At 44.2% G+C, this 18014-nt stretch overlaps 1 protein-coding gene across 2 annotated transcripts; it reads right to left on the bottom strand.

Moving 5' to 3' along the window:
• Window positions 1-5152: 5152 nt before the first annotated feature.
• Window positions 5153-16190, bottom strand: LOC112253104 (L-threonine ammonia-lyase). 2 transcript variants are annotated; one of them, XM_024425040.2, is made up of 11 exons: window positions 15345-16190; window positions 11742-12099; window positions 11347-11463; window positions 10962-11203; window positions 10681-10846; window positions 10420-10522; window positions 10186-10261; window positions 8842-8967; window positions 8471-8638; window positions 6403-6460; window positions 5153-5758 (listed from the first exon to the last, which is right to left on the bottom strand). In XM_024425040.2, the coding sequence occupies exons 1-11, from the start codon at window positions 16031-16033 to the stop codon at window positions 5660-5662; spliced, it is 2202 nt and encodes a 733-aa protein (XP_024280808.1). In that variant the 5' UTR covers window positions 16034-16190; the 3' UTR covers window positions 5153-5659. The 2 variants fall into 2 exon arrangements, with proteins under 2 accessions (XP_024280808.1, XP_024280814.1); XM_024425046.2 differs by having other exon boundaries at window positions 15930-16189.
• Between the last annotated feature and the right edge of the window lie 1824 nt (window positions 16191-18014).

Genomic DNA, 18014 nt, shown 5'->3' with positions numbered 1-18014 from the left:
CTTGGCTGTTTAAATCTACTTTATTTTTGTCCGCCTCTGTCTATCATACTGTCTACACCAGCCATGACGAGGACATAACATCATGGTGTACTGTCCCACAGAATCTCTTGTACAGGGCCCGGTTTCCCAAAAATATCTTAAGGCTAAGTTCATCTTAGAACCATACAGTGGTGACCAGTCATTCAGGGAAGGTGGGGCTGTAAGCCCACATTTGTAGCAAAAAAAAACCTGTTATGCGTGTTATTTATTATTAATACGTGTCGCATATCAGTTTACAAACAATGTAAAGAAAATATATATATCATTGAGTTAATAACAGTGCATACAAACATTGTCTCTTTTTTGTTTTCTTGAGTAAGGCAGCTCCAAAATGCAGGTGTTTCAGCCTAGCTCAGTGGTTTCTGTGGTGGTGGGGCAAGCCAGCAGAAAATACGGAGCGTTGTGCAGTGATTGGCTCAGTGTTCTATCGCTCAGTGTTCTATCACTCATGGGGACACTAAGTCACTGCCAAGTCTAAGGGTAGAGCTCGAAAACTCAAGCCCCTTGGGGGCTGCTATAGAGTTACATTAGAAGTGCACATCCAAGAAGGCTCAAGATCATTGGCCACAGATAAAATGACGTCAAATCACGTTATATCTATAGTAGCTTTGATTGGACTGATCGTGTCAACCTCATACTTTCAAAATCTTAGCTAGCAGTCATCTTCATGAATCAAGTCGACCATCAAGTCCTCTGGCAAATCCGTTTTAATCCTTGTTATATGAAGAGAAATAATGAAGAAAAATTACAGATAAAACATCAGTGCTCATCGGCCATTTGACATAAACAAGTTGGAAATCTCAAATTCAACGATGAGTGGTTTGGAAGGACTCAGTGCCTAACTGCAAGCATTGCAAAGCAATCATTAGCCTGCTATTCAGTGGAGTGACTTTGTGGTTCCAAATCTACGATTAAGGGTCTCTTTTCCTAGTTTACAATTATAAACATTCAACATTGGCCATGCTGTCAATGAAGCATGATTTGTGCCGCATTCAAAACCACTTAACTTGGAACGGCAAAATCTGAATAATGAGTTCAAGACAACTGGGAACTCGAGAAAAACGAGATCCGACTGGGAAAATATGTTTTGGACTTTCATCCAACTCGGAATTGTAAATTGGGAACTCGGGCCTCTTTCTAGAGCTACGACCTGAAGATCACTAAAGTCATCATGATTCAACCTTGTTTTCTGACTTCCCAGTTTGCCTAAGAACACAGCCATGAATAAAGAATGGTACCAACACATCCTCCGAGAGCAACTTCTCCCAACCATCCAGGAGCAGTTTGGTGACGAACAATGCCTTTTCCAGCATGATGGAGCACCTTGCCATAAGGCAAAATTGATAACTAAGTGGCTCGGGGAACAAAACATCAATATTTTGGGTCCATGGCCAGGAAACTCCCCAAACCTTAATCCCAATGAGAACTTGTGGTCAATCCTCAAGAGGTGGGTGGACAAACAAAAACCCACGAATTCTGACAATCTCCAAGCATTGATTATGCAAGAATGGGCTGCCATCAGTCAGGATGTGGCACAGAAGTTAATTGACAGCATGCCAAAAAGAAGGGTCGACATTGCAAATATTGACTCTTCGCATCAACTTCATGTAATTGTCAATAAAAGCCTTTGACACTTATGAAATGCTTGTAATTATACTTCAGTATTCCATAGTAACATCTGACAGAAATATCTAAAGCCACTGAAGCAGCAAACTTTGTGGAAATTAATATTTGTGTCATTCTCAAAACTTTTGGCCAGGACTGTACAAGGAGAACACTGTAAGAAAGGCCCATTTTCTGAATTCTGTCGCTGTACATTTCAAAAGTCCTGAACAAGTAGTTATATTGACTACGTCCAACCTAGCTACCGCATTAATGTCTTAATTGAAATTACGGATTGCCTCTTATCCGCTTGTCATCCCCTAATGCCATAGTTTGTCCATCTCAATTGTCAGTAGAAACCACATTTGTTTAAGCAAGTCAGCCATATCAGCTATGTTTTTTTTTAAAGCCGTAAATGAGGCTGAATGAACTGTTGCAGTGGTAAGGTGTTGGGACTCTGCTGTTGGGACAGCTTTATGTAGGCCCTTACAGTTTGTGGGCAACGTTTGTCACCATTATAGTGCAAATAATGTATTGTTTAGTGTTGTGTGGTGGCTTTACTGGCATGCATCCCACAATTTTTATTTTATTGCCCCAACAAGATTTACAGTGAGGGAAAAAGTATTTGATCCCCTGCTGATTTTGTACGTTTGCCCACTGACAAAGAAATGATCAGTCTATAATTTTAATGGTAGGTTTATTTGTTAATTAAATTCTCATTGTGTTGCGCAGTTTGAAAACGCAGACCTTTGTCATGATCGATGTGGCCTTTTTTTTACAGAAGCTTGAACCTGATGTGGGCATATAAATGCTGTCTGCTTTTGGCGTTTAGCAGAACGATCAATGTTCTTTAGGTCACTGTACCCCTCCTTGGCCAAAGGCTGACTTTCCAAAAAGCAAGCAAGGCCAGCAATACTTTGATGAGAGGCTCCCTGTTAACCAGCTACTGTTATACTTTTGACACCAATTGGTATTGAACGCCTCTACATCCTTCTCCGTGAAACTGATCTCAGGCAGAGGTCGACCCTCTGTTTTAATTCACTTATTTTCCGTGTACCCCCAGAGAATGAAAGGGGTTCTTCAACAAAAAGTCATCAAAACTTGAGGTAGCGCTGACGGCAAAAACTGCACACTGGAGCTGGTAGCTAGCTAGCTAGCTGCTGCTACTTAAGTTAGCAAGGCAAATTCAAATAAATTGCACTAACTGGACACAAAAGTTCTAAAACCAAGAAAACAATGTATAATCAAACTCCTCCGTATCAGGTCATTTTAAGGAACTAACTTGAATTGTATAATATCCCAAAAATGCTCAACTATCACTTTTCAATCTCTATCCAATCATGTCATCAACTCACCAAGCTTCTCAACACATAGAACCCTGTCGCGCCTTATTCCACAGCAAAATCCCAATACAACACACTAGGTTAATTCGCTGATCCTAATCCAGTTCATACTGCAAAAGCTTTGATTGGTTGGAGGTCGTCCTCCGGAAGTGGTCATAATTACCATGTAGGTCTATGGAAAGGGGTGAGGCCTACGAGCCTCCTAGGTTTTGTATTGAAGTCTATGTACCCAGAGGAGGACAGAAGCTAGCTGTAATGTTTCACTATTTTTATTTTTAGGAAATTTCACTGAGGAGGATGGTCCTCCCCTTCCTCCTCTGAGGAGCCTACACTGTTTGGAGGATATATTGGGTGTGTTCGTAAATTCACTCTGGCTACCTACTCCGATTTCATAGCACTCTCGTCTGATTGTGCCAGAGTGCAGAATAACTGATTAATTTAATAACTCATTGACACTGGTGTTGTTAAGCCCGAGACGAAGTCGAGATCCGGCAAACCGTGCAAGTATATCCTCCAAACACAAGCTTCGAGGGCATTATCACTTTTATATGGGTTACCAGCATATTCAAATACTGATTGACATTTTTTCAATAAAAACGTTATTTTGGTGCATTTATTCATACTATTTCATCCTTCCACAAGATATAGTCCCGACACAAATCTAGCCAAGCCAGCTGCTCATTTGTTCTATCTGTTTGGTTGCTAGAGACGCGACCCAGTCGTTTGTTCTAAATGTTTCATTGCCATACTGGCTAGCAATGTCAAAATGTCCAGCCAGATTAAATAGCTGCATTTGCATTTGTTTAAGCGGTTTTCTAGTGACATTTATTTGGATACATCCATAACAATGAGCTAATGAGGTGCAATTTTGCCTGGCAAGAAAATGTTCTCACTCACCAGGACACTGTTGTTCAGAGGAGCTAGCCAACAACACAGCTAACACAATCACTTCAAACTGATAGACATTTCAAATGGACATTTCTTTCTTCTTTATATCCATCAAAATTATGCCATCTGATTTATGATTTCGACTGGCTGAGAAAGCGCTGCCTGCCTCACTGTCTCTCCCCTCACAGTTTCTGTGTCACAGGATTTATTGCCATTTAAAAAAAAAAATTTTTTAACCAGGCAAGTCTGTTAAGAACAAATTCTTATTTTCAATGACGGCCTAGGAACAGTCGGTTAACTGCCTGTTCAGGGGCAGAACCACAGATTTGTACCTTGTCAGCTCAGGGGTTTGAACTTGCAACCTTCCGGTTACTAGTCCAACGCTCTAACCACTAGGCTACCCTGCCGCCCCATTACAGGAGAGTAATTAATTATCTGTCTGTAGCTATCTATTTGATTACTTTGATTAACACAGAGCTTACACTCAAACATCTCCTCCTGCTAATATCTTTATTATGTTTATTGAATCATTGTTGCTCCAGTCGAGTCTCTTTCAAATGCTCCAGCTTGCCTTGGGTCTGGTTCCCGAGACTAGCACCAGCTAGTAAAGCTATCACTGTCTTAATTTTGATACAACTGGTCATCTTACAGATGATAAACTGGAGAAGCTTGAGGGGACAGTTCATAGGCACCTAATCTTGTGGGACATTTGTAATATCTCAGTATCAATAGATGACTCGGTTCGTAGATGACGACGTGTTTCTCTGTCTTAGCTGCCGTGGATTGGTAAGAAGTATAGGACATTGGGAGGTCTAGATTGCTTCATTGATATATAGTGGTCAGTTTCTTAGCACTGACCAGGCCAAAGTAGCACAGCGGGGTCAGAATGTCCTCTGCTAACGAACTTAGGGAATTAGCCCATCTAAATCATCCCGTCTCTCCTCTGGCACTGTCTCCACTCATTAATCAATGAGATGTCATCTTCTGAACCATGAGGTAACTTTTATTTCAAGGCATCGCACACTCCTTCTCCCTCTCTCTCTCATTCTCTTTCTTTCTCATCCTCTCTCGCTCAGCAAGGGGTGGGGGTTAAAGGATCAGGTCTGACTCTATACAATAGCCCACTTTATTTAGCTCCCACGATCAGATGAATTGATGGGTAGATAGCAGATGCTCTAACACAACTATGAATAACATGCGTTGTGCAGTTGATCCCATTGGCTGACCTTACCTGATCCTGTCTCCTCTGAACTGGACGTACAAATTACAAAGACAAATCGTTGAATACGTCATTATCATCAACTTTTATTTCCAGAACATAATGCTTTTAATTGTCACTACCACTGTTATGTTAGGATCAGCTGGGCTTAATCATTGTCCGGGAAACTGGCCCAAAAGTACCCCCTGAGCTCCCTAATAACAGAAGTATGGGGTGAAAGTATTGTTTTCTCAACAGAGCAGCATATGCAGTAAATCCCATATAGTCCCGTATTTAAGTTTATCTCCCTGTATAATCTCTACTAATCAAAAGGCTTTTTTTATACTCACTGATACTCAAAAGCAATTTGCAATTCGGTAGTTTTGCAGCAAAAAAGTTCAATGCATGTGTTATGTGTGTTTGCATATACATTCACAATGTTTCTGTTTCATTGTCTGTTTAATTGTGTGTGTGTGTGTCTGCAAGTGACGTGCATGTGCGAACATGCGTGTTGCATGTGCGTGCATGCTTTGTCCGTGTGTGTGCGTGTTCAGAGTGAGAGCCGTGACGAGGCCGTGACGTGTGTTGATCACCGGTCCAGCCAGCGTAGTGTGGGATAGCGCTCAGACAGTGTCCTGCGGAGCTGAGTGCTCTGTGTCTTATCTCTGGTCTCCACCACACACTCCACCTGTGAGCACACAACACAGATTTAATCCTAATCATCTCTCACTGCCACACACACACACACACACACACACACACACACACACACACACACACACACACACACACACACACACATACACACACACACACACACACAGTCTGTGAAATGTAAATGAATGATCTCTAAGATAATTACACATTGACCCACATGTTTAGAACATACCACTGTTACGTGGTTGTAGCATGATGCAACAAGCTCCCAACACACTCGATGCATCTGAAGTCCCTGTCGATTCCAGCCTGTCTCCTTTCTATGACTAGACTTAACCCGGTACATGGTAGTAACATAATATTGTACCTTCCCATAATATACCTGTACATAACTTGTTTTACAGCTGCCAACTCTACAGTCAGTTAAAGTCACACATCTGGAACTTCGAAATCATGCTTGCCATTAGTAGGCAACATCTCAATCAGAGTCATAAACCACTTCCAAATCAATCGCATATTCACACTGTCTAGCACCACTGGTCCAAGAATCCACCACACATCTCACACTACCCTGCACTACCAACACAGCGGCAACCCGAGCCAGGGTTTCCACGGCAACGACAGTGTGAAAAGCAGCTGAGTGGATTTTGGGGGAAGAGGGTAAGGCTGTTGTACCAGGGCCTTGAAGAGATCGCCTCTGTCATTGTGTCTACGGTGGCAAACATCCAACAACCTGATGGAGAGAGAGAGAGAGAGAGAGAGAGAGAGAGAGAGAGAGAGAAAGGTAGAGAGAAAGAAGATGAAAAGAAGCATTACTGAGAGGTGACAGATGTACAGTGCCTTGCAAAAGTATTCATCCCCCTTGGCAAACAGAAAAGTAGTGCGTGCATATGCATATGCACCCCCTTTGCAATGAAGCCCCTAAATAAGATCTGGTGCAACCAATTACCTTCAGAAGTCACATAATTAGTTAAATAAAGTCCACCTATGTGTAATCTAAGTGTCACATGATCTGTCACATGATCTCAGTATATTTACACCTGTTCTGAAAGGCCCCAGAGTCTGCAACACCACTAAGCAAGGGGCACCATGAAGACCAAGGAGCTCTCCAAACAGGTCAGGGACAAAGTTGTGGAGAAGCACAGATCAGGGTTGGGTTATAAAAAAAAATATCCAAAACTTTGAACATCCCACGGAGCACCATTAAATCCATTATTAAAAAATGGAAAGAATATGGCACCACAACAAACCTGCCAAGAGAGGGCCACCCGCCAAAATTCATGGACCAGGCAAGGAAGCCATTAATCAGAGAGGCAACAAAGAGACCAAAGATAAACCCGAAGGAGCTGCAAAGCTCCACAGTGGAGATTGGAGTATCTGTCCATAGAACCACTTTAAGCCGTACACTCCACAGAGCTTGGCTTTAAGGAAGAGTGGCCAGAAAGCCATTGCTTAAAGAAAAACATTGGTGTTGAACAAAAGGGCATGTGGGAAGGTAACACATGGAAGAAGGTACTCTGGTCAGATGAGTCTAAAATGTAGCTTTTTGGCCATCAAGGAAAACACTATGTCTGGCGCAAACCCAACACCTCCTCATCACCCTGAGAACACCATCCCCACAGTGAAGCATGGTGGTGGCAGCATCATGCTGTGGGGATGTTTTTCATCGGCAGGGACTGGGAAACTGGTCAGAATTGAAGGAATGATGGATGGTGCTAAATACAATGAAAGTCTTGAGGGAAACCTGTTTCAGTCTTCCAGAGTTTTGAGACTGGGATGGAGGATCACCTTCCAGCAGGACAATGACCCTAAGCATACTGCTAAAGCAACACTCAAGTGGTTTAAGGGGAAACATCTAAATGTCTTGGAATAGCCTAAAAGCCAGACCTCAATCCAATTGAGAATCTGTGGTATGACTTAAAGATTGCTGTACACCAGCGGAACCCATCCAACTTGAAGGAGCTGGAGCAGTTTTCCCTTGAAGAATGGGTAAAAATCCCAGTGGCTAGATGTGCCAAGCTTATAGAGACATACCGCAGGAGACTTGCAGCTGTAATTGCTGCAAAAGTGCACTCTACAAAGTATTGAGTGCACTTATTTCTTGTTTGTTTCACAATAAAAAATATTTTGCATCTTCAAAGTGGTAGGCATGTTGTGTAAATCAAATGATACGAACCCCCCCAAAATACATTTTATTTCCAGGTTGTAAGGCAACAAAATAGGAAAAAATCCAGGGGTGAATACTTTCGTAAGCCACTGTAAACATACAGAACGAGAGAAAGAAAAAGTGGATGAGGAGAAAGAGAGGAGCAGACTTCATTCACATTGGTCTTGTTATCAGAGGATTTGTCTGTCCAGACTGAACATCCTGCCAGGTAAAGCCTCCTCCTGTCCTGTGGCTTATTCTGATGCGATCGGATGTGGGGAGAACAGGGTCACGGGGCCAGATTTGGCACAGAGGCATTACCGTCACTGAGAGAGTGTGAGTGATCTAACTATACCCACCATAATCTAACTATACACACTTATCTCCATCCATATGCAGCACAGATATCAGAACTTAGGTGATTAATAAGGTCTGGTAGTACTGGGTTATGGTCAGTCTGTCTGACCATACACTCTGACGTGTGTTTGTGTTTCAGGAGAAATAGGGAGTAATCAACCGCTTATACACTAGTGTATTTATATTCAGATGTACAGTATAGTTCATAACTATCTGTTCTCATGTTAGTGTTTAACTCACTTGATGTCCTCTCGGGCCAGGGTGTCCAGTAGCTTGGCCATGTCCCCTGGAAAGTCCCCCAACTGCACCGTAAACTTGTTGACCCTGTCGTCCAGAACCAGGGCTCGGTCAACACACTGTCTGATCAGGTCCAACTCCATGTTAGCACTGCTGACCACCACAGCTACCCTGCAGCGGGCAGACAAGGACATAGATGGAGACTCAATTCATCGGAATATCAATAGGTAACCTTATTGACACTATGGGTAAATCCTAATTTCTTTAAGTTGAATTTTCATTTAGTCATGCATTGATGTCAATTGAAGGCTAAGGGTTAGGATTCACTCATATGTTTTGATACAGTAACCCACACTAGCTGTGCGTTAACCCACCTTTTGCCCTTCAGCTCTGGTAGTTGACCAGCCAAGATGGCCGCCAGTCCCATGGCTCCCTCTGTGTCCACCGTGGAGTGTTCAAACTCCTGGAACCTTAGCATGGCTACCAGAGAGTCCTCCTCTCTGTTGAGAAGAGTAAAAGGTCAGGTATACTCAGAGAGAGAGAACAACAATAATAACACCACAACAACATCAGTGCTAAATGACAATGATTGAGACACTTTACTGCACTCTGGGCTCTAATTTGCGACCATCTTGATCCAATATGATCCTAAATATTTAGCTGTAGAAGAAAAATATTCGCCCAGATAATACATTGAATGGCAAAATTATAGTGGTGTCATTAGGAGTTGTTACATTTGTATCATATATTGCGTATTACTTTCACCTCACCTGTGAGATTGAAGAGGGAATTCAGCAACTTTTAAAAGTGCTTCTTTATTACAAAATGTTAAACAAACATTGACCCTTAGATTTGATCAAGGTTTTACAGACATAAAAATAAAGGGGACTTTTATATATTTCAAAATGGCCGCCTATTGGTCCGATTATTGCAAATAATCACATCATATTTTGTGTTGTATTCCCATTGTGGTTGGTCCCTGAACGCATAGGAGAACTTTTAGCAATATACAAAAGCCTCCTTCTTTTCTATCTGCAAAAGGCTAATAAGGCAGAGATGCATTTTTGCTTTTAGCACTCTGTTTGCCCCTCAATTCATGCATGGAGAGGCAGGTAACCCGGCAGTGTTCACTTCTCTTTGCACCTCACCTGTGAGTACCATGGTTGCACCTTTACAATGCATAGAACTGCTAGTCTTTTGCCCAAACTGTTCAAAATGTTTCCTTTCCATCGCGGATCGCAATTCACATTTGATCATTTCAGAAACCATGTTGCTTGTTTGATAACAAGCAAATGTCCAGTCACATTACCTAGCTGCCTAACAACCTGGTAACTTGTCCAGTAAGAAGGCACTGGAAGAAAGGAAATGGGCTCCTCCAGGAGATATGGATTCATATAGGCCTAGGGCTCTATTCAATCTGTATAGCTGAAGCGAATGCAGTCTCCGCCACTGTGGGAACATCGTCTTTAATTGTCAATCACGCAATAACGCTGAACCTCCGTGATACGCATTTAATAGAGCCCCTGGTGCTCCTAAATACTGCTCCTAAGTACTGTCTGGTGCTTCTAACCTTGGGAGCATCAGTGCTACCAATATAGAGCCATGGCAACAATCACAGCACTGGGGAACAGAGGGGTGTCTATGTCCAGGCATGTAGAATACTATGACGATGGCAAATGTGTGGTGAGATACCCTCCTCTTCCATAGAGATGTAGTACCTGACAGAGATGACTTTATCCACAAATGTCTTAGCCAGCTGGAAGGTGTGGGTCCCCATTGAGTGCTCAAATAGGTCTGGGGATAGAGAGTGGGTTATAGGCGTTGAGTTCAGTGAGTACAGCGCCATGACACTCTATTTAAGAAAAAGGAAGAAAACGTACAGAGAGAAAAACATATCACAGGGGGTAGAGGTATGGGTTCAGATAGCCTACAGGGGTACAAGTGCACAGTACCTCCATAAAGCTTCTTGTTTGGGGTGCTGTATAGTTCTCTAGTCACCGGGCTGCCTGTTTTGAGGGACTGTAGTAGCAACGGGAATCCTTCTGGTTCAACTCCCTGTCAAAGAGAACAATTGTACATAAATCCCAATATTATTTTGCCGATTTAGTGGACATTCAGCGCTATGCTAAGTATGATGGGGATCCACATGTTTGCAACTTACTCACTACGACAACAGTACACTAAACAAATATTCAGAGTTAGGAAACACTTACTATGACAGTGATGCGCGAGTTGAGGTGTTTGATGGCGGCTGCTGTGCCAACCAGTAGACTACACTGCCCACCAGCGGGCACAATGACTGCATCTAGTTTGGGCACCTGCTCATAGATCTCCATGCCTACTGTGCCCAGTCCTGCCAAGTACACAGCACTATCATCCCTGATAGAGAGAGAAATACAGTATTACCATGTGCCCATGTGTTAGTGTCACATTGCCATCAGTGCATGTTATAAAACAAAGGAGAGCTATGGGAATGGCTCCCAGGGTGACTTACTCTTCCAGGTAAAGGTATCCGTTCTCCTTGGCCAGGTGGCGGGCGTGGTTCAGGGAGTCCCTGGCCGTGCTGCCGTAGGAGATTACCATGGCGCCGTAGTCACGGTACATCCTGAGGTGGGGCTGGGCACAGCTGGCTGGCATGATGACAAACACTGGGATCCTCAACTCCACCGCATGGTGGGCCACGGCCATGGAGAAGCTACAGTCTGTAGCCACAATCACCCCCTTCTTCTGCTGCTCCTGTGTTGGGGGATGGGAGACGGCTAACTGTTAAAGTAATTAGTTTTGTTAATTTGTTAAGCTTGTTAGCTACTTGTTAGCTACTTGTTAGCTTGGACTTTTCCCCAGCTGGAATGCATTGAGAGATGCATTGTGGTGCATACCTGGCTGAGGGAGGTGAGCATGTAGAGAACGCCTCTTTCCTTCACTGAGCCTGTGTAGTGGAGGTGTTCCTTCTTCAGGAAGATCTCCATGCCGTACTGTTTGGACAGTCTGGAGTACTGGGAACACAAACAAGCACGATGCGAGTCAGCTTCCGCATATGAAGCAGGGTTCATCATCTACAGTTATTAATCTTTGGGGGAAAAAAGTACTACTTAGAAGAAACGGAGGGTTCTTCGCCTGTCCCTTATCCAAGAATCCTTTAAGAACCCTTTGGTGAAAAGGCTTTAACTGGACACAAAAGGGTTCTCCTACAGACGAGGGACATCCAAAGAACCCTTTATGGTTCTAGCTGGTACATTTTTTTGTGAGAGTGTATAGAAGGCTCTGAACATACCATGCAGGGGGTCTTCTGCATCCTCAACTGGATTTTGAAGGCTGCAGCACTGATGTCATCGAAGCGGAGGTATTCAGGCTTGGTTGGTGTGATTGCTTTGCTCTCGCTGACTCTCTTCTTGTTAGTCTTGGGCGGGTCCATCAGCTGGATCTCAGGGGCCCCCATCACCTTGGTCTCCTTGGTCTTAACTTCCCCATTGAGGCACTCCTCCTCAATACCAAAGTCCTTCAGGCGCTCTGGGTGGATGAGGGTGGGCCGCACGCCCGCAACCCCGTTACAAACGGGGGCGTCCTTGTTGCAGGTAGTCTTGGAAGAGGTGGAGCAGCCCTGTTTAGTTGACCCAAGACGCTGCGCCTCGCTGGGGGAGAAAGGAAGATCAACAGGGCTTGGAATTACTCTCTCTGGTTGGGTGTCTGTAATGATGGATACAGCTCTTACCGTTATACACATGTATTTCAGGTCAAAGGTCTCAGCAATGGACTAGAGTGATGAGAGGGAGCAGGAGGAGAGAATTGCTAATAGGCTGGGTGGAGTTTTCAGGAGTAAGATTTGACCATGTGTGTGAACAAGTGGGGAATAGATTAGCCACTGCTTTACAAAGTCTGGGAGTGATGGCAGTAACCTTGTGCTCTGTACAATAGGAGATAATCCACAGAGATCTTCCCATGTCCAGGTACAACTGGCTGTCCCTGATGACAACGGAAATAGCTGTAGGTTTTAACCTATAACCACAACACACACACACACACACACACACACACACACACACACACACACACACACACACACACACACACACACACACACACACACACACACACACACACACACACACAATCGGCTCTTATGTTGTTGTCTGTTTGGATGGTAACAGAGGGGAAGGGAATGGATGGATTTAATTTAGTCACCTATCATGTTCTCAGAGTTTCACCTCTGCTTGATTTATTTGATCTCTGATTAAACAATGACTCATTTGAATCATTTCAATGCAGTCTTTTAGGGGCATGCAGTAATTAAACGTAACATGCTTTGAATAAAGTTAAATGAGAGAGACGCTTATTATCAGTGATAGTTTGACTAAATCCTGTAACTCAAGAACAACTTGGTAGAGCATTTAGTTGGATTGTTGTTAAACCTAGTACTTAATGTCCAAATATTTCCATTATTGTCAATAGGATTGATAATATAGTTAATTCAACCTTTGTATTATTGTGGTAATTAGGATACATAGTTACAGTTGAAGTCGGAAGTTTACATACACCTTTTTCACAATTCCTGACATTTAATCCAAGTACAAATTTTCTGTCTTAGGTCAGTTAGGATCACCACTTGATTTTAAAAATGTGAAATGTCAGAATAATAGTAGAGAGAATGAATTATTTCAGCTTTTATTTATTTCATCACTTTCCCAGTGGGTCAGAAGTTTACATACACTCAATTAGTATTTGGTAGCATTGCCTTTAAATTGTTTAAAAACATTTTGGGTAGCCTTCCACAAGTTTCCCTCAATGAATTGGGTGAATTTTGGCCCATTCCTCCTGACAGAGATGGTGTAACTGAGTCAGGTTTGTAGGCCTCCTTGCTCGCACACGCTTTTTCAATTCTGGCCACAAATTTTCTATAGGATTGAGGTCAGGGCTTTGTGATGGTCACTCCCAATATCTTGCCTTTGTTGTCCTTAAGCCATTTTGCCACAACTTTGGAAGTATGCTTGGGGTCATTGTCCATTTGGAAGACCCATTTGCGACCAAGCTTTAACTTCCTGACTGATGTCTTGAGATGTTGCTTCAATATATCCATATGATTTTCCTGCCTCATGATGCCATCTATTTTGTGAAGTACACCAGTCCCTCCTGCAGCAAAGCACCCCCACAACATGATGCTGCCACCCCCGTGCTTCAAGGTTGGGATGGTGTTCTTCGGCTTGCAAGCCTCCCCCTTTTTCCTTCAAACATAACGATGGCCATTATAGCCAAACAGTTCTATTTTTGTTTCATCAGACTAGAGGACATTTCTCCAAAAAGTACGATCTTTGTCCCCATGTGCTGTTGCAAACTGATTTGATTTTTCGCACCAAAGTACGTTCATCTCTAGGAGACAGAACGAGTCTCCTTCCTGAGCGGTATGACAGCTGCGTGGTCCCATGGTGTTTATACGTGCATACTATTGTTTGTACAGATGAACGTGGTACCTTCAGGCGTTTGGAAATTGCTGCCAAAGGATGAACCTGACTTGTGGAGGTCTACAATTATTTTTCTGAGGTCTTTGCTGATTTCTTTTGATTTTCCAATGATGTCAAGCAAAGAGGCACTGAGTTTGAAGGTAGGCCTTGAAATACATCCATAGGTACCACCTCCAATTGACTCAAATTATGTCAATTAGCCTGTCAGAAGCTTCTAAAGCCATGACATCATTTTCTGGAATTTTCCAAGCTGTTTAAAGGCACAGTCAATTAGTGTATGTAAACTTCTGACCCACTGGAATTGTGATACAGTGAATTATAAGTGAAATAATCTGTCTGTAAACGATTGTTGGAAAAATGACTTGTGTCATGCACAAAGTAGCTGTCCTAACCGACTTGCCAAAACTATAGTTTGTTAACAAGACATGTATGGAGTGGTTGAAAAACAAGTTTTAATGACTCCAACCTAAGGGTAATTAAACTTCCGACTTCAACTGTATATTATCAGCAATCAGGTCATTCAGAATTAAGGCTCTATTTATAAAGACATACAGGGATTAGATAAAACCGGGGATTAGATTCACCTACTAACATTGCCTTATAAACATTCATAGCAACTACATGTAGTATTCATTAAATTGAATTTAAATAACCTAATGCATTCATATACATGCTATTGTATGATATATTATGTTTTGGGGAGACTCCTTTTCAAAAGTCACTTAGTTTTGCTCACATTATATGCACTACTGAAATGGATAGACTGTATGTCATGATTCAAACCAGCTGTTAAAATATAACTTCACTTTAAGTTTCCATTGTGTGTACACCACAGGAGGTTGGTGGCACCTTAATTGGGGAGGACGGGCTCGTGGTAATGGCTGGACCGGAATAGTATCAAATATCTCAAACACATGGTTTCCATGTGTTTGATGCCATTCCATTTAATCAGTTCCAGACATTATTATGACCCGTCCTCCCCTCAGCAGCCTCCACTGGTATACACATGGGCAGAATTTCCAAGAGCTAAGTCATAGCAACGATGTCAAGATACAAACAGCACTAGCACATAAAACCACCAGGTGGAGTTACTCTGTTGACATTCTATTCCCCTACTATCCAATGTATTTGGCTCTGTTTCCTGTTTCACAACCAGTCGTTCTATTAATATCGTATACTCAGCCATAAGAGCTGCTTCACCCTTTCACCCCATTCCCCAGTTAACCCTCTGACACTAATGTCCATCTACACCATTTGCCTCTTTAATCCTTCACACTTTCTCTCAGTAATGCCACCTCTCCGTCTCCTTTCTATTGTCTCGGAATGTGGAAGACCCCAAGTTTCTCTCTGTCTTTCGCTCTCTCCTTTATCGCTCTCTCTCTCTCTATCTTTAGGTCCTTCCCTGTGTCCAGTCTGTTTACCTGGGGAGGAAGAAGAGGATGAAGGATAGAACCAGGCGGAGGAGGAGGCATATCAGAACGTGGAAGGCTGGCAAGAGAAATCTGTTCCCCGGGTCTGGAGAGGGTATCACAGGGGCAGGGACATGGCTAAGGGGGGCCTTGGCTACTACTGTGGACCTGGGGAGAGCAGGGGAGGAAGCTCGAGGTGGTGGAGGTGCTGTTTCAGGTGGAGGAGGAGGACAACAGGGATTGGAGATGGCGTTAGATTTGGGGACTGGAAGGGGTTTACTGGTGGCTCTAGAGGACTTGGTAGATATCCTTACACGAGGAGAAGGAAGATGGTGGAGACTGGAGGTTGTGGCTGGTGTGGTTAGTTGACCTTGGGGAGAGAGAAGAGGTGCAGAACAAGGATGAAGGAGAACAGGAAGAGGTGCAACACGAGGTGCAGAAGGAGCCACAGCAGGAGTCACTACAGGAGAAGCGGCAGTGGGAGTATTTGGTTCCTTAGGGTGTTGGGGGGGTACGTCTACAGCCAGGGCTCGCGTGGGAAATCCCTCTGTGTCTAATGGGGTACAGTGGATGGGTGATGAATCTGTAGAGTCCCACCTCTGCCAGAAGGGGTCATTCTCATCACTATCGCTGAATCCCACTCTGTTAGGCGATCCATCTCTGATATAGTTGGCGTAGATGAACTGGGCGGCAAAGTTCATCCTGGACCACTTTTTCAGCTATAGTCCCAGGATCCACTCTGGATAAGTCCCGAAAAGTCCTCTCCCTGCTCCTCCTGTGTTGCGCGTCCAGGAGTGTGTGGGACAGTGTGTCGGCTCAGAGCGCTCCCACTGTGTTAACTGCACTGCCCTGGATCCCTTCCTGGGGCTATTTAAGGAGCGATTACCCAGAGGCACCTGCCCGCCCGCCGCCCAGCCCTCCAGCCCAGCTTGCCTCCAGCCCTGGCCTGGCCCCTCCTTCCCCTTGTCTCTATTCCGGTCCCAGACCTGGAATAAACCTCCAGGTCTGTGGCGTGTTGGTAATCAGACGCTGTAAGGGGATAGATACAGACTTACAGTTTATCTAGGGAACAATGATCTGGGATCTTAGGCAGTTAGTCGAGATAGAGACACTAGGAGGATCAGAGATGAGAGAGAGCGAGAGAGAGAGCGCAATGACTTTCTAAGCAGGGAGATCCTATTCAGTCAGGATAAGAAGGTATGTAGAAGCTTCCTCCACCTCTGATCTCTAAACTAGGATGAAGATGTCCCCTACAACGTTCCCCACAGTCAGCGAAGGATCAACAAAATCTTTGACCTTTGACTCATTTCAGATAGTACAGCTGTCTAAACGCTCACTTGACTAAAACTCTATCTCATTGTGATTAAGATAGCAACATACACTATATAGTAAAGAATGTAATATTTGATGTTTACAATATGTGAATCTAGGAATCAGTGGGGCTGACTGAAGTCTGACTGGAACAGTGAGAGAAGAGATAAACCAGAGGCAAAGGTCATCGTTGACGTACACAATCCCATCTACACAGAAACACACACACACACACACACACATCAGATTGAACCCTAACCCCATTGTTAGTGACAGGGAGGGATGTGTCTGCCAAAGAGTTAACCGGTATCCAGAGCTGACCTAATCTTTTGGCAGGACAATGGTGTTTTGTAGGGTCTGTAGAATGCTAGGAGATGGGGCATGAACTAAGAAACTGGGCGTGGGTGCAAGCTGTCCCCCTTCCGCCACCAAAGGTCCTTTCTAATGGGCTGTGTAGCACTCGGCCACCCCCTACCCTGGAGCATTGAGGCTTAGATGGCTGGGAGGCTCTGTTCCATTCAGCACAACTCCCTGTCGATCTGATGATGACCCTCTTGGCAGGCCAACCACTGTTGTTCCTGGAAAGGCTACCAGGGGACCTAGCTGTGCTTCCCACACAACTCTCCTTGCAAGAGAGAGAGAGAGATATTATCCCTGCACCCACCCTCCCCTCCCTCTCTCTCTGTCCCCTTGGTTGTCAGGCGTCTCTTGACTGCCTCTTTTCTCTGTTGTTGAGTTTTGGTTTATTAGTGGTATGCGGTAATAACATGTTCCACAACCAGCCATCTTCATGCCTCTCTCTCTCTCTCTCTCTCTCTCTCTCTCTCTCTCTCTCTCTCTCTCTCTCTCTCTCTCTCTCTCCCTCTCCTCTCTCTCTCTCTCTCTCTCTCTCTCTCTCTCTCTCTCTCTCTCTCTCTCTCTCTCTCTCTCTCTCTCTCTCTCTCTCTCCCCTCTCTCTCTCTCTCTCTCTCTCTCTCCCCCCTCTCTCTCTCCCTCCCCCCTCTCTCTCTCTCCTCTCTCTCTCTCTCTCTCTCTCTCTCTCTCTCTCTCTCTCTCTCTCTCTCTCTCTCTCTCTCTCTCTCTCTCTCTCTCTCTCCCTCTCCCCCTCTCTCTCTCTCTCCCTCTCCCTCTCTCTCTCCTCCCCTCTCTCTCTCTCTCCCTCTCCCTCTCTCTCTCTCTCTCTCCCTCTCCCTCTCTCTCTCGCCCCCTCTCTCTCGACAGTCATATCAATGGTCCCTGTCCGAACCCACCATCCCCCCACTTTTCCTCTACTTCTTTCCCACCCTGCTTAAGTTCTCCTCTTCAGAGCTGCTTACGAGGCCAGACAGTCAGCCCTTGATGGAGCCAAAGAAAGTCAAGCTTTAATGCTTA

Source organism: Oncorhynchus tshawytscha, linkage group LG01 (genome assembly GCF_018296145.1).
Source record: "Oncorhynchus tshawytscha isolate Ot180627B linkage group LG01, Otsh_v2.0, whole genome shotgun sequence".
NCBI lineage: Eukaryota > Metazoa > Chordata > Actinopteri > Salmoniformes > Salmonidae > Oncorhynchus > Oncorhynchus tshawytscha.
This window is presented reverse-complemented; position numbering and strand designations above follow the sequence as displayed.